The 12,329-nt window shown below is 46.3% G+C and overlaps 1 protein-coding gene across 1 annotated transcript in view; it reads right to left on the bottom strand.

Moving 5' to 3' along the window:
* The window catches only part of ZMAT4 (zinc finger matrin-type 4), a 50,334-nt gene that overhangs the window by 15,564 nt on the left and 22,441 nt on the right, over positions 1–12,329 (bottom strand). Inside the window, exons 3-4 of the mRNA XM_064731133.1 lie at positions 8,008–8,097; positions 3,020–3,176 (exon numbers count right to left, since the gene is read on the bottom strand). Coding sequence (XP_064587203.1) covers positions 3,020–3,176; positions 8,008–8,097 — 247 coding nt within the window. The remainder of the gene's footprint in view (positions 1–3,019; positions 3,177–8,007; positions 8,098–12,329) is intronic.

The following is a 12,329-nucleotide window of genomic DNA, read 5'->3' as shown; positions in this document are numbered from 1 at the left end:
ACTCAGCTTGAGGACAAGAAACTAAGTGAGCCACAACAAGGAGGCACTGGGAAACTCACTTTTTTTCCAGAAGAAATCCCAGAAATCCAGGACTAAAACTTCAGCCACTGCTGGAGATCCTAGCACCAAAACAAAAAGCCATTTGCTCAGTCCCTTTTGATGTCCCAAAGTCTTTACTCTCTGTAATTGATGAAAAGTTGCAAAGCTTTGGAATGGAGAAGAGTTTCCTTTTATCTCCACATCTGACTCTTTTTAATATCTTCCCTGTCATTCAAGTTTTCCTCTCAAAATGGCCTTGATTTAAAGCCTATTGAAAACAATGGAATTCCACTTAAAATGCGTGCCTATGCCTTGATTATCACAATGTGACTTTCCAAGAGACAGCTAAAAAGAACAAACAGGGGCACCACCACTTTCCTGGAATGATGCCTGCAGGTCCTCACACTTGGATGATGAAGACAGCAGGTCTTCCCCACAATCCTTTGGTTTATAACTCGTGGTGATGATGGGATGTAAACTGACAGGGGATGCTGGAAATGACTGGAGAAATTCATCTGCAACAGTGCTGACATGAAGCCTCTGAGGGCTGCAGCCTTGTAGAGCAGAGAACAGGAAAGATCACAACTATTTCTCAGTCATGATGAGACATGGTGTTTGTGAGAAACCCAACTGTTGGGCCACTTCTTCTCCTGAAAGCACCAGCAGAGAACAGGACATCTGTGCTCCATCTGGATGGTAACTGTGAAGGAGAACGTGGATCTCCCTAAGGGGTCTAAGAATAGATGTGATTTTCTTTGGGACTGATGAGACAGAAACCCCAGAATATCCAGCAGCAGAATCTCCTCCCCAGGAGCATCCAGCACGCTCAGGGCTGTGCTTGGCTGGCTCTCATGAGCAGGGGAGTCTCTGCTCTGAGAGACTTAATGCTCCCTAGCGCCAGCCACAGAGGACTGGGACAAAAACCCAGTGAAAATTGCTGGGTAGGAAGCCCAGAAAAATGCTGTGTCCAAAGGGCATTCTGCTGAGAACTCCTGGAGAGCAAGGAGGTGCTTATTAATGTATTCCTGAGCTCAGCTTCATCTTCCAGATCAAGTGTCTGTAAGAGCTGATGAGTCCTTGAGCTGCTCCTTCCCAGTGATTAGGATGGCTGAAGAGCCCATTACCCCAGAGCAGGCAGCACGGCTCACTTAGAGCCTTGTGAGGCTGATCCAGATGATTAAAAAGTGAGACAAAAGCCACAATGCAAGGCTGCAGCTCTCAGCAAGCCCTGCCTTGGCCAGGCCCCGCGCTGAAGGGTGAATCCAAATAGTCAGTGTAACACAGGATCAGCACTGCTGCGAACATCAGCTCACCTGGAGCTCACTGGGGGTGCCAGGGCTTGTGGCAGGTCCTGTGGTGCCAGAGGAGGAGCTGCTGGCAGGCTGAACCTGAGGGATGGGGATCCAGCAAGCCCTGATGTGAGGGTGGTCACAGGGGTCTTAAAATGAGGGAAGAGACGTAGATCTGACTCCGTATTTCAGAAGGCTTGATTTATTATTTTATGATATATATTACGTTAAAACTATACTAAAAATAGAAGAAAAGGTTTAATCTCAGAAGGCTAGCTACGAAGAGAATAGAAAGGAATGATAACAAAGGCAGCTGTCCCAGACTCTCTGTCTGAGCCAGCTGGGCTGTGATTGGCCATTAATTAGAAACAACCACATGAGACCAATCACAGATGCACCTGTTGCATTCCACAGCAGCAGATAACCATTGTTTACACTTTGTTCCTGAGGTCTCTCAGCTTCTCAGGAGGAAAAAATCCTAAGGAAAGGATTTTTCATGAGAAGATGTCTGTGACACACAAACACCAAGCTTGAGTCCATGCCAGCTGTGTGCCAGCTGTGTGCCAGCTGCAGGAGCCCCACATGAGCCAGGTGGGGATGACCATGACAGCTCAGTGAGAGCCTTCCTCCTGGCTACCATGGCTTTACCTTCTCCTCCACAAGACACACTGGTGCCCCAGCATGGTTTAACCCACCAAACCACCACCTAACACAATTCCCCCCATTCCCTCAGGCAAAGGGGCCAGCAGCTCCCAAGCCCACCCTTGGAAGGCAAGCCCTTGCCTTTCCAAGTCCCTGGCAAAGGACAAATCACACTCTCTGTATCAGCATCTACAGTCTGTGAAGTTAAAAAGGCAACAAAACCACACACAGAGAGTGTCAACCCTTGTTATCTAATCACATCTACAGCACACACAGCTCCATTTGTATTTTGTGCTGAGGGAAGTGCCACTGGCAGCAATTCTGGGTCACATCTGTCTGCAGGACCTCAGCCCAGCAATCCTTCCTGGAGAAAGGTGAGTGATTTGTTCAAGCATTTTCTGCTTCCACAACCGCAGAGGAATTTTTTTTTCACAGATTATTAGTGGTTTTCAAGGACTTTATGGTTAAGCAAACAATAAGATGGTTAAATTGTCCAATTTCAACATTTGACTTTTTAAATGTGAAAGTTAATAGGCTGCATTACTAGAATCACTGTGGAGGAAAGCACAAAACCCATCTGGGCAAAAATCAAGAGACAATCAATCCAAGGGTTTTTAAAGGGTTTTTAAAGCCTGGCTTTCCCTCTGTGGTAAGAGCTGATGATGCTCTGTACTGTACAGCAACACCAAAGGTTTATTAAACATATTAGCTGGGCTGATAATTAAACTGCTGATAATTAAAGCCAGGCTTGGCTATCTGCACCCAGTGGAGACATTGTCCTCCACTGAGAAAACACTTTGGAAGTGTGGAGCTGGAGATAGGGCTCTGGCACCAGGGCCAGTCCCAGCTGATAAAGCCCTAATCTACATAAACAAAGCAGACAGTAATGAGCATCAGGAGTTTGTAAAGGTTGTTATGACAGCAACACAAATGAATAGCTGCTTCTGCCAGCTCAGCTTTCCACCTTGTTCCCATTTTCTGCCTGCACACACCCAGCCAGCCCCTTGGCCAACCCCCCATACCCTCTGCACCAGCCCCTCTGCACCTACCTGTGGCCTTCAGTGCTGGTTGTTCCCCTAGCAACAGTTTTAACCTTTTGGCATGGATTTTCCCTTGGTAATGCGATTCTGCCACCACTGCTGAGGTAAAGGACATGTTACATAGCGTGCAGCATTTGTTCTTATCCACTGAGTCACCATCACTGCCCTGCGTGGAGACAAAAACACAGACAAAACAAAGAGGTGTGTGAGCACAGCCACAGAGAGAGGAGAGGAAGAGGAGTAGGAATCGAGGTTGGCATGCCAAGGGGTTTCCCTTCCTCATCTCTCCCAGCCTTGCTTGTGCTTCATCCCAGCTGTGTCCAGCTTGGGGACACCTCCAGCTGCCCAACACCTCCACTCTGGTGTGCACTGTGAGCTCAGCCTGTCCCTGTGTCCTTCATCCTGCTCCTATGTCCCTCAGCCTGTCTCTGTGTCCCTCACCCTGTCCTTGTGTCCTTCAGCCCATCCCTCAGTCTATCCCTGTGTCCCACAGCACGTCCCTGTCTCCATCAGCCTGTCCCCGTGTCCTTCAGCCTGTCCTTCAGCCCATCCCCATGTCCCTCACCCTGTCCCCATGTCCCTCACCCTGTCCCCGTGTCCCTCACCCTGTCCCGCAGCCTGTCCCCGTGTCCCTCAGCCTGTCCCTCACCCTGTCCCCCTGTTCCACATGGCCCTGGAGCTCCTGGCACACCCCAAGCCTCCCTTCCCTCATCCTCTGCTCCTCCTCTCTCTGAGGGAGTCACACAGACCCAGAGCTTCCCCTGCCATCCAACATTGGTGCTTCCTCCTGATGCACTTTTTGAAGAGACCCCAAAACATCTGGGGGGACACATCTGGAGGGCACAACCCTCTCTGCAGGTGGGAGAAATAAATGAACTGTCTGAAAGCTCTCAGGTCCCTCCAGCAGGATCCAATACCAGCCTTGGGTGAACCCAACACAGAGTGGACACCTGACCCACCACTGAAGGTCATTTTTCGCCCCCAAAAAATCCAGTTTTAGAAAAATGAGTGATTTTCATCACTTTTTTGTTGTTGATAACTGTAAATCAAACCTTAGGGAGGAATCTCAAGAGGTGTTTAGTACTGTTCTGAGTGTAATTTGCACTTCTTTTAAATAGCTTTCTCTCAAGATATTTTATGCCTTCAAAGGGAAATCACTTGAAAGTTAAGAGCAGAGTAGAAAATTTCCAGTATCTATTGATCATCAGTGGCAACACATAAAGAGCCTCCAACAGAGCTCGTTTGAAAAGCTGATACACTTCAGTGTTAATGCACCAGGGTCTCTTCCTCTGCCAGGGCTGCTCTTCAGTGACACTTTTTCCTTTTCAACCTACTTTCTCAGCTAGACTGCAATTAAAAATAAAAAATTAAAGCCCCCTCAAAGAGCCTTCCAATACCTCAGGGTCCCATTTACACTGACCCACAGCTGGCTGTGCAGCTCACCTGGGTTCACCCAAGTTTCTGGGCCAGCACCTCCATGTGTGGCAGCCACCAGCAGGACAGGGGTGTCCCCAAAACATGACAGACCTCTATGATGCAGAGGTTTTATTTTTAGAGCAGTTTTATACACCAACACGAGATATTTGGGCTCTGTTAAGAATTTCCCCAGGTCTGGATCATCCCTCAGCAGCATCACTTCCCTTCCCTCCTCCACCACCCAAAGCCCTGCACAGAGCCAGAGGTGCTGCAGCCCTGAAGGGTAATTATGCCTTCTCATTTGTCAGGGGCTGTTTTACCTGAAACCCAAGAGGGCAGGGGGAAGCTGATCCAGGTGTCTTTTGTCACCTGCTGAATGACACGGTGACAAAAGACACCCAGGGCTGTGCAGGTGCTGCAAGCACAGGGCTCAGCTGGGCCACAGGGCTCTACAAGGGGCAGCTGGCTGCTCCCTGGGGGTGTTCTGACCCACAGTCTCCACTCTTGTGGCATTCACATTCTCTGAAAAATCCCTTTGTCCAGGATTTTCCTGCTGGGAAGCTGAGAAGCCGCAGAGAAAAAGGAAAACAATAATTATCTGATTTGCTTCTCCTCTGTTTTGCTGCTTTGGAATGTGTTTGGAAATTGTTTACCACAGGTGATTGTTTTATTGGATTCTGGTTGTTTTTACTTTGGCCAATAAGTGCCAAGCTGTGTTGGGACTTTGGAAAGAGTCACAAATTTTCATCACTATCTTTTTAGCATTGTCTAAGTATCTATTCTGTATTCTTTAGTTTAGTATTCTTCAATATAATATAGTATCATAAAATAATAAATTAGCCTTCTGAGAACATGGAGTCAGATTCATCATTCCTCCTGCCATGGGGGTCCCTGCAAATACAAAACACTCCCAGGAATGAAAGAGTGACCAGGCACTGACAGCTCTGGTCTGTAAATCCACCAGCAGCTCCTTAACCCCCTGCTGCCAAGGGATATTTCTACATTCTGCTTCTGCAGCTTCCTCCAGCCCATCCCACCTCACAAACCTTCACTGCAAGGCAGCACAGAAGCCACTGGCTTCATACAAACTGAAACACAACAGAACACAGCACTGGATTTACATCTGTCTCCCAGCACTGACATCCCCACTCCTCCCCTGCTCCAGCCTCATTTATTAGGCTGCTTTTTGTGATATTAGAAACTTCAGTCTCATATATCCAACAGAATTAACCTCAGTTATTTGGCTGCCTGTTAACAAGGCATAATCCTCACACAGGCCATTCCTTAAGCAATCCACAGGAAAAGTAAGGATTTTCATTCCACAGATACAAATCTGCTGTCTTCATTTCCCAAGTTTTACTAAGAAGAAAAGATTATACAAACCCTAGAACAGAGCAGCATAAACCACAGCATTAAAGTGCTGCAAAGTAACTTTGAAATTTGAATTAATTTTTGGTGCTGCTGTAAAGAGCTGCTTTCTGTGCTGCTCCATAGGAAATTCAGGTCATTTCTGTTCTGGAGCCTGTTTTTGTCATGGTACCAGCAAAAAGCAAGTACCAGCTCATGGAAGGTGAAGACATGAGGGTTTTCCCCTCCTGCACACCAAATCAAACCAATGATGAAGAGCACAATAATTGAATAATCCGTGGGAAGACCACTTGTATAAGGCTTCTACTTCAGGGGTGTTTTGGAAATACAGGTTTTTTGCAATCCTCAAACAGCAGCCAACCCCTCCCTTGGCCTCACAGAAAGGTCAGGAAGCAAATTCTGTTTCCAATCCCATTGCACTGAGTACCCACAGCTGCTCACAGTATCCTCACCCTCCTGCTGCCACCTGGCAGAAGGACAAGGTGTTAGTTCTGTGGTCAGCAGAACACAAACCCAATGGCACCCAGCCATGGAACAGTTTTGATGAAAACAAAAAGGCTAATATTCCCTTTTCAGCTGCAGCTGCTTCTACAGAAATTTAATTGGTTTTCATGGGTTGTTTCTAATGCTCATTAAAGTCTCTGTGCCATGGCCTGAGTGACACTGCTAGGATTAGGCACTGCACTGCTTGTGCACGTGGTAGGGATGCAATTGTGCAGCATTAGAGACATGCTAAATAGTTCTGCTCTCTCCAAATGCAAAGGCTTGTATAATATCTGATCAGCAACAGGCCTACTCTGAGCTGGAAATGTTGGCAGATTTTCCCTGCTATATTTTTACAACACAAATAATTTTAGCATTTAGGTCTGGCCTAGCCTGGCATTCACCTAGAACATGAGGACACGTTAATCCACCCCCACTAGGGCTGCCCTTGGGAAAAGCATCAGCAAACACAGAATTACATTCCTTCTCCACGTTGTCTTTCACAAAAACAGTGGGAAATAGTTCAAATTTGACTTATTTGAGGTTTGATTGGTTCTCTGTCCTCCACATCCCATGAGGTGCACATGCAGAACGTGGCTCCTTGTAATGAAACCCCTTAGAGGACCCTGTTCCCCATCTCCATGTACCTGTCCATTGTAATGCCCACACTGTTATTAATGACAGTAAAAAGAATATATTTAAAAATCTATTTCTATATATATATTTTAAATATACATAAATATATAAATATAAATATTTTAAAATATATAAATATATTAAAATATAAATTATTATATTTATATAAAATTTTAAACTATATAAATATATAGAAATATATACAAATATATAAATATCTTTTTATAATATATTTTAATATTTATATATTATACAAAATAAAATATTTTATTTTGTTAATAAAATCACTGCAAGGTCCTGCTGTGGAGGGACACATTGCATCTGCAATTGGCCTGTGTGCAACAGAAAAGTTCACTGTGTTTCAATTTTCTGTGTGCAACTGAAAAGTTCACTAGGGTTCAATTACTACGTAAATGAGCTTTCAGATTCCTTGGGCAAAACTTGCATGCTTCTCCCTTTAATTACAAGATATCACACTGAATATCAACAGCTTTCAGCCCCAGTCACACTGAACTGGTTTGGGAACCTCACTGCAGCAGAACGTGGGAAGGAGCCAAATGAATAATTCCCCATGAAGCCATCTCTTAAAAATTCAGCCTCCTCCTATCTACTGCCTGACAAATGGCTGTGAGCTGGTCCAATTCCTCACCTCCCTTTGTTTATTGGAACACAGCAGAGGAAGCCAATGGCCAATCTTTAAACTTGCAGACTGAGAGCAGAGGTGAGTGAGGAGCCTTTGGATAAAGCACAACAACCTGGAGGCATTGCCCCTATCACCTGCCCCAGCTGCTCACCAGCACACAGCCTGGTCTGGAAGAATTGGAAGAAATGGAGCAAGCCCTGAGTATTTGCTATCAGCACATTTTTTTCCTATGAAAGAACATTCAAATAACTAAAAACACAATTACTGCTGCTGAGGCGCGTAATAATTCTTGTGCAGTTTATTGAAAATTATTTCCAGTTACTTTGCATTTCAGCTAATCTAAATGTTACCTCTGGGCACCTGATCAGCTGTGGCTGTAAGAGAGAATGTTGTAGGCCAGAGTCAATGATGCACAAAGCAGCTGAATAAACAGGGCTGGGGTTGTACCCACATTTTCTGAGCGCAGCTTTTTGGCCGGGCAGCCTCCATCCACGGGGTGAAGCATGTAGTACAGGCGGACTTTGCTGGCATGCTTCCGACTCTGGAACGCAAAAAAAACCAAAAATGAAGTTACCAGGAGCAAGAGGCTCTGCTGCTGTGCTCACTACACCAACCCACAGTCAGATTTCACATCCGCCTGACACACATATCCACCACTGGGGAGAAAGGCAGAGGGATCCAGGTGAGGAGCATTTGCACTTCTCTGAATTTTCACAGAGCTCTGCACCCAGCTGGAATGAGCTGTGGGATGAAACCTGCCATTAGGAGAAGAAATAGCCCACCCTGGCCCCTCTCCAAGTCACTGACTGCCAGGGAAGGACAGCATTTGTTACCAGACCATTTCCATAGGGGGGCAGATTAAAAGGTGGGGGTTACTGAGCTTCAGCCAGCGACACAGCAGCATCCTGTGGTGTCAGAGACACATTTTATGAAAAATCCTTTCATTAGGATTTTTTCTCCTGAGAAGCCTCAGAGGAAAAGAAAAACAGTAATTATCTGCTGCTGTGGAATGCAACAGGTGCATCTTTGATTGGTCTCATGTGGTTGTTTTTAATTAATGGCCAATCACAGTCCAGCTGTCTCAGACTCTCTGGTCAGTCACAAGATTTTATTATCATTCTTTCCCTTCCTTGCTAGTCTTCTGATGAAATCCTTTCTTCTATTCTTTTAGTATAGTTTTAATAATAATTTTCTTTTAATATAATATATATCATAAAATAATAAATCAGCCTTCTGAAACATGGAGTCAAGATTCTCATCTCTTCCCTCAACTAGGGACACCACCACAGGCACACACACAGACCAAACCCACAACGCCTACACTTCTAGAGTAATAAAACATTAAAAGGGCAAAAAAATCTCCTGTGAGGGAGACATGAGCAGGTTTCACAGCTGGAGCTCATGGGCAGGTGAGGGTCAGAACAGACAGGAGCTCCCCTGGTGACCCCAGCAGCAGCAGCCAAAGCAAATCCTCCCGACTGGCAAGACTTAAAGGAAGATTTTAAAGCTTCTACAGCAGGAGCACAGACATAAAAACCTTCAAAAGCCTGACTTACATCAGGTCTTGTCTTCCAGCAGATGCAGGGGGGAAAAGCCTGCAGCCACAAAATAACTGCACCCAGCATATGGGCAGCAGACACATGGGGAGCTGTTACCATGCAAATGTTTCCTTTGAATCACCCTCTCCTACTGCCCCAGAGAACAACAGCACCGTAATGTTATAATTCCACATCACAGAGCTGCAATTTGAAAATATTAAATTACCATTAGCATGTTCTGGAACATTCTTTTTCCTGTGGTATAAACTTGGAGCTAAATTTGCAGGGAGCTATATTTGTATTCGCATGCAGAAATGTGACTGTGCAATAATTTTTTCCACAGAGCAAATCAGTCAAGACAAATAATGTCAAATATCTGTCCCCAGCTTGTCTTCCTGCTGCATTTAGCAAAAGTGACCTTCCATGGTCAGAGCTAAGTGCAGGAAACCCCAAAGCTCCAGCTATTAAATGAGCAGCCCAGACAGCGACTGCGTAATTAGAAAACGACAAAATAAAATGACAAATAAGGTTTGAAATGCACAGGACAGAGGTGCAACGCCACTCCTGAAGCGATGCTCAGCCCTGCAGCACACAGGGCCAGTCAAACACAGTGCAAAGGCAGCGTGGCCAGAGTTTTTCAGTTGGATTTGCTGCACCCTGCAGAGCAGTCAGCCTCCCTCGAGTCATCCTCCCCAGAGTCACGAGGCTCTTCCCTCGCCCGGCTCCATCCAGCACGTCACCATGCCCACGCTCACACAGCCACAGCCTGCTCTGTTTGGAGGGGCAAAAAAACCTGGGAGGGGTTGCTGGGTGTGTGCAAGCTGCAAAGATGCCAAGAGGAATCATTTTTATGGTTCTCAGCTGGTCCATAAATGGTGCCCAGGTGTCAGAGTTATAAGGCAGCAAAGCTTCAGACTTCTGTACAACACCTCTCACCTTTCTTGGGGCAATTGTTTGGATTGGTGAAAGCCAAGTAAAGGAATGACTTGTGTTTGGTATAATTTAAAACTACACAGCTCCTTATGCAACCTTATTATCTTATGATCATAAAAGTGGAGCTTAAAATCATCCCTGGCCTCCGCGTGTATGTGCTGAGCATCTCCTTCCCTCTGCAGAGCAGAAGAAGCACAGCCCATTTGTCATCCACTTTATCTCTGGCATTTTCTACATTTACATGTGTATTTATCATCCCAACACCCCAGCAGGAGCACGGCAGGAGCACAGTGATTATTCTGAGCGTGCTGCTCGCAAACAGCACTGAGGGTTATCCTCTCTCCCTGCTGAAACCCTGCGAGGAGGGCAAGTGCCAGACACGGGGTGGGGGAGAGGAAGAACCACTAACAGGAGCCAGAAAACTGGGATGAACTGGGAGGAACTGGGATAAGGGCACCTCCAGCTCTCATTCTGACCCATCTCACTGCACCCACAAGCTTTAGGAAAGACAAAATCTTGCCACATCTGTAAATCTGTTATCCTCTCCCTGCTGAAAACCTGCAAGGAGGGCAAGTGCCAGACACATGGGGGGGCCAGAGGAAGAACAACAAACAGGAGCCAGAAAACTGGGATGAACTGGTAGGAACTGGGATGAACTGGGATGAGGGCACCTCCAGCTCCCATTCTGACCCATCTCACTGCATCCACAAGCTTTAGGAAAGACAAGACCTTGCCACATCTGTAAATCCACAGGATTTACATGGAATGAGCACTCATGGCTCCAACAGCCACCACAGCCTCATTTTGGGTGCAATAAGGGGGTTTCTGTGTCCCTGAATATTTCTTTTGTGCAAAGGGTTATACTCAAGGCATTCTCACTTTCCTGTCTCTAGTGGGAATAGCACCTGTGGAAGAACCACAAACAGGAGCCTGAAAACTGGGATGAACTGGGATGAGGGCAGCTCCAGCTCCCATTCTGACCCATCTCACAAGCTTTAGGAAAGACAAAACCTTGCCACATCTGTAAATCCACAGGATTTACATGGAATGAGCACTCATGGAATGAGCATGCTGCCTCGTGCCCCAACAGCCACCACAACCTCATTTTGGGTGCAATAAAGGGGTTTCTGTGCCCATGAATATTTCTTTTGTACAAAGTGTTATGCCCAAGGCATCCTCACTTTCCTGTCTCCAGTGGGAATAGCACCTTTTCAAGGCACTAAGTCTGGTTTAATACTGCAGGCTTGAAAACCAGCCCTGACTATGCAGGGAGCTCAGTCTGTTTTCACACAGCTGCTGCAGAGTTCTGCATTGCAAGCTCATTGTGAGACTCATCAATAACAGTAAATAAATGGATCATTTCTATCTCTATCAAATCTACTCCAGTACAGAAGATCATGGCAGAGACAGCAAAGTTCTGGAAATTCAACCCTAAAACATAAAAAGGGCAGAGCAGAGCGAGATTGTGCTATGAAATGCAATTTGATTTTGCATAAATTGGGTTTTGCAGCACGCTGTGCCTGGAGCAGGCAGTGAGGTCCCTGTGGGAGCAGTGGCAGCTGGCAGGACCTGGAGCTGGTTTGGGACACAGCCCTGATCCCCCTGTTTGATGGAGGGGCTTCTCATCCCTCTTCCCACCCTGAGCAAGAACAAAATATGTTGTTAAAATTATTTTTTTTAATTTGCATTAATGACTTGAGAAATCAAAGCATCTCTTCATAGAAACATGGAATTTTTGACGTTGGAACGGACTTTAATGATCATCCAATTCCAGCCCCCCATGCTGCCCAGCCAACCTGGCCTTGCATGGAACCAGCTCCCCCCTGTAGGACAAGCAGGGTACAATCAGATTTTCTGGCATTTGGCTGCATGGCTGGGAAAGGACAAAAAGGCAGAAATTAAAGGTGCACCAGTGGCTCTGGGGAGGACTGACCCATCTCCCTTCACTGATCCAGGTTAGGCATTAGGGGTCTCCAGGCTGCACAGACACACACAGCTCATCCCTTCTGGGGTCTGGGAGAGGAGTCCCCTCACAGCTGAGGAGCTCAGACCCCACCACGGCCCTGCTCCCTCTTTACACCACGATTCCAGCTGATCCAGCAGTCTAAACCACTTTGCTTGTGAGAGCCTCTTCCTGTCTGCTGGCATCAGGCTCAAATCAACTATCTCTGCAGCTTCCCTCAGGCTGTGCTAGCACATAATCTCATTTCCCTATTCCCCATATATCCCTTCATCAATCCTTGCTCCCTCCTGTGCTGGCAGCTTTATGCTTTTGGGCAGTTTCGCTTTTCTCTCCTGCTCC

Source organism: Zonotrichia leucophrys, chromosome 22 (assembly GCF_028769735.1).
Source record: "Zonotrichia leucophrys gambelii isolate GWCS_2022_RI chromosome 22, RI_Zleu_2.0, whole genome shotgun sequence".
Classification (NCBI taxonomy): Eukaryota; Metazoa; Chordata; class Aves; order Passeriformes; family Passerellidae; genus Zonotrichia; species Zonotrichia leucophrys.
Note: the sequence above shows the minus strand (reverse complement) of the source record. Positions and strands in the feature narration are given on the sequence as shown.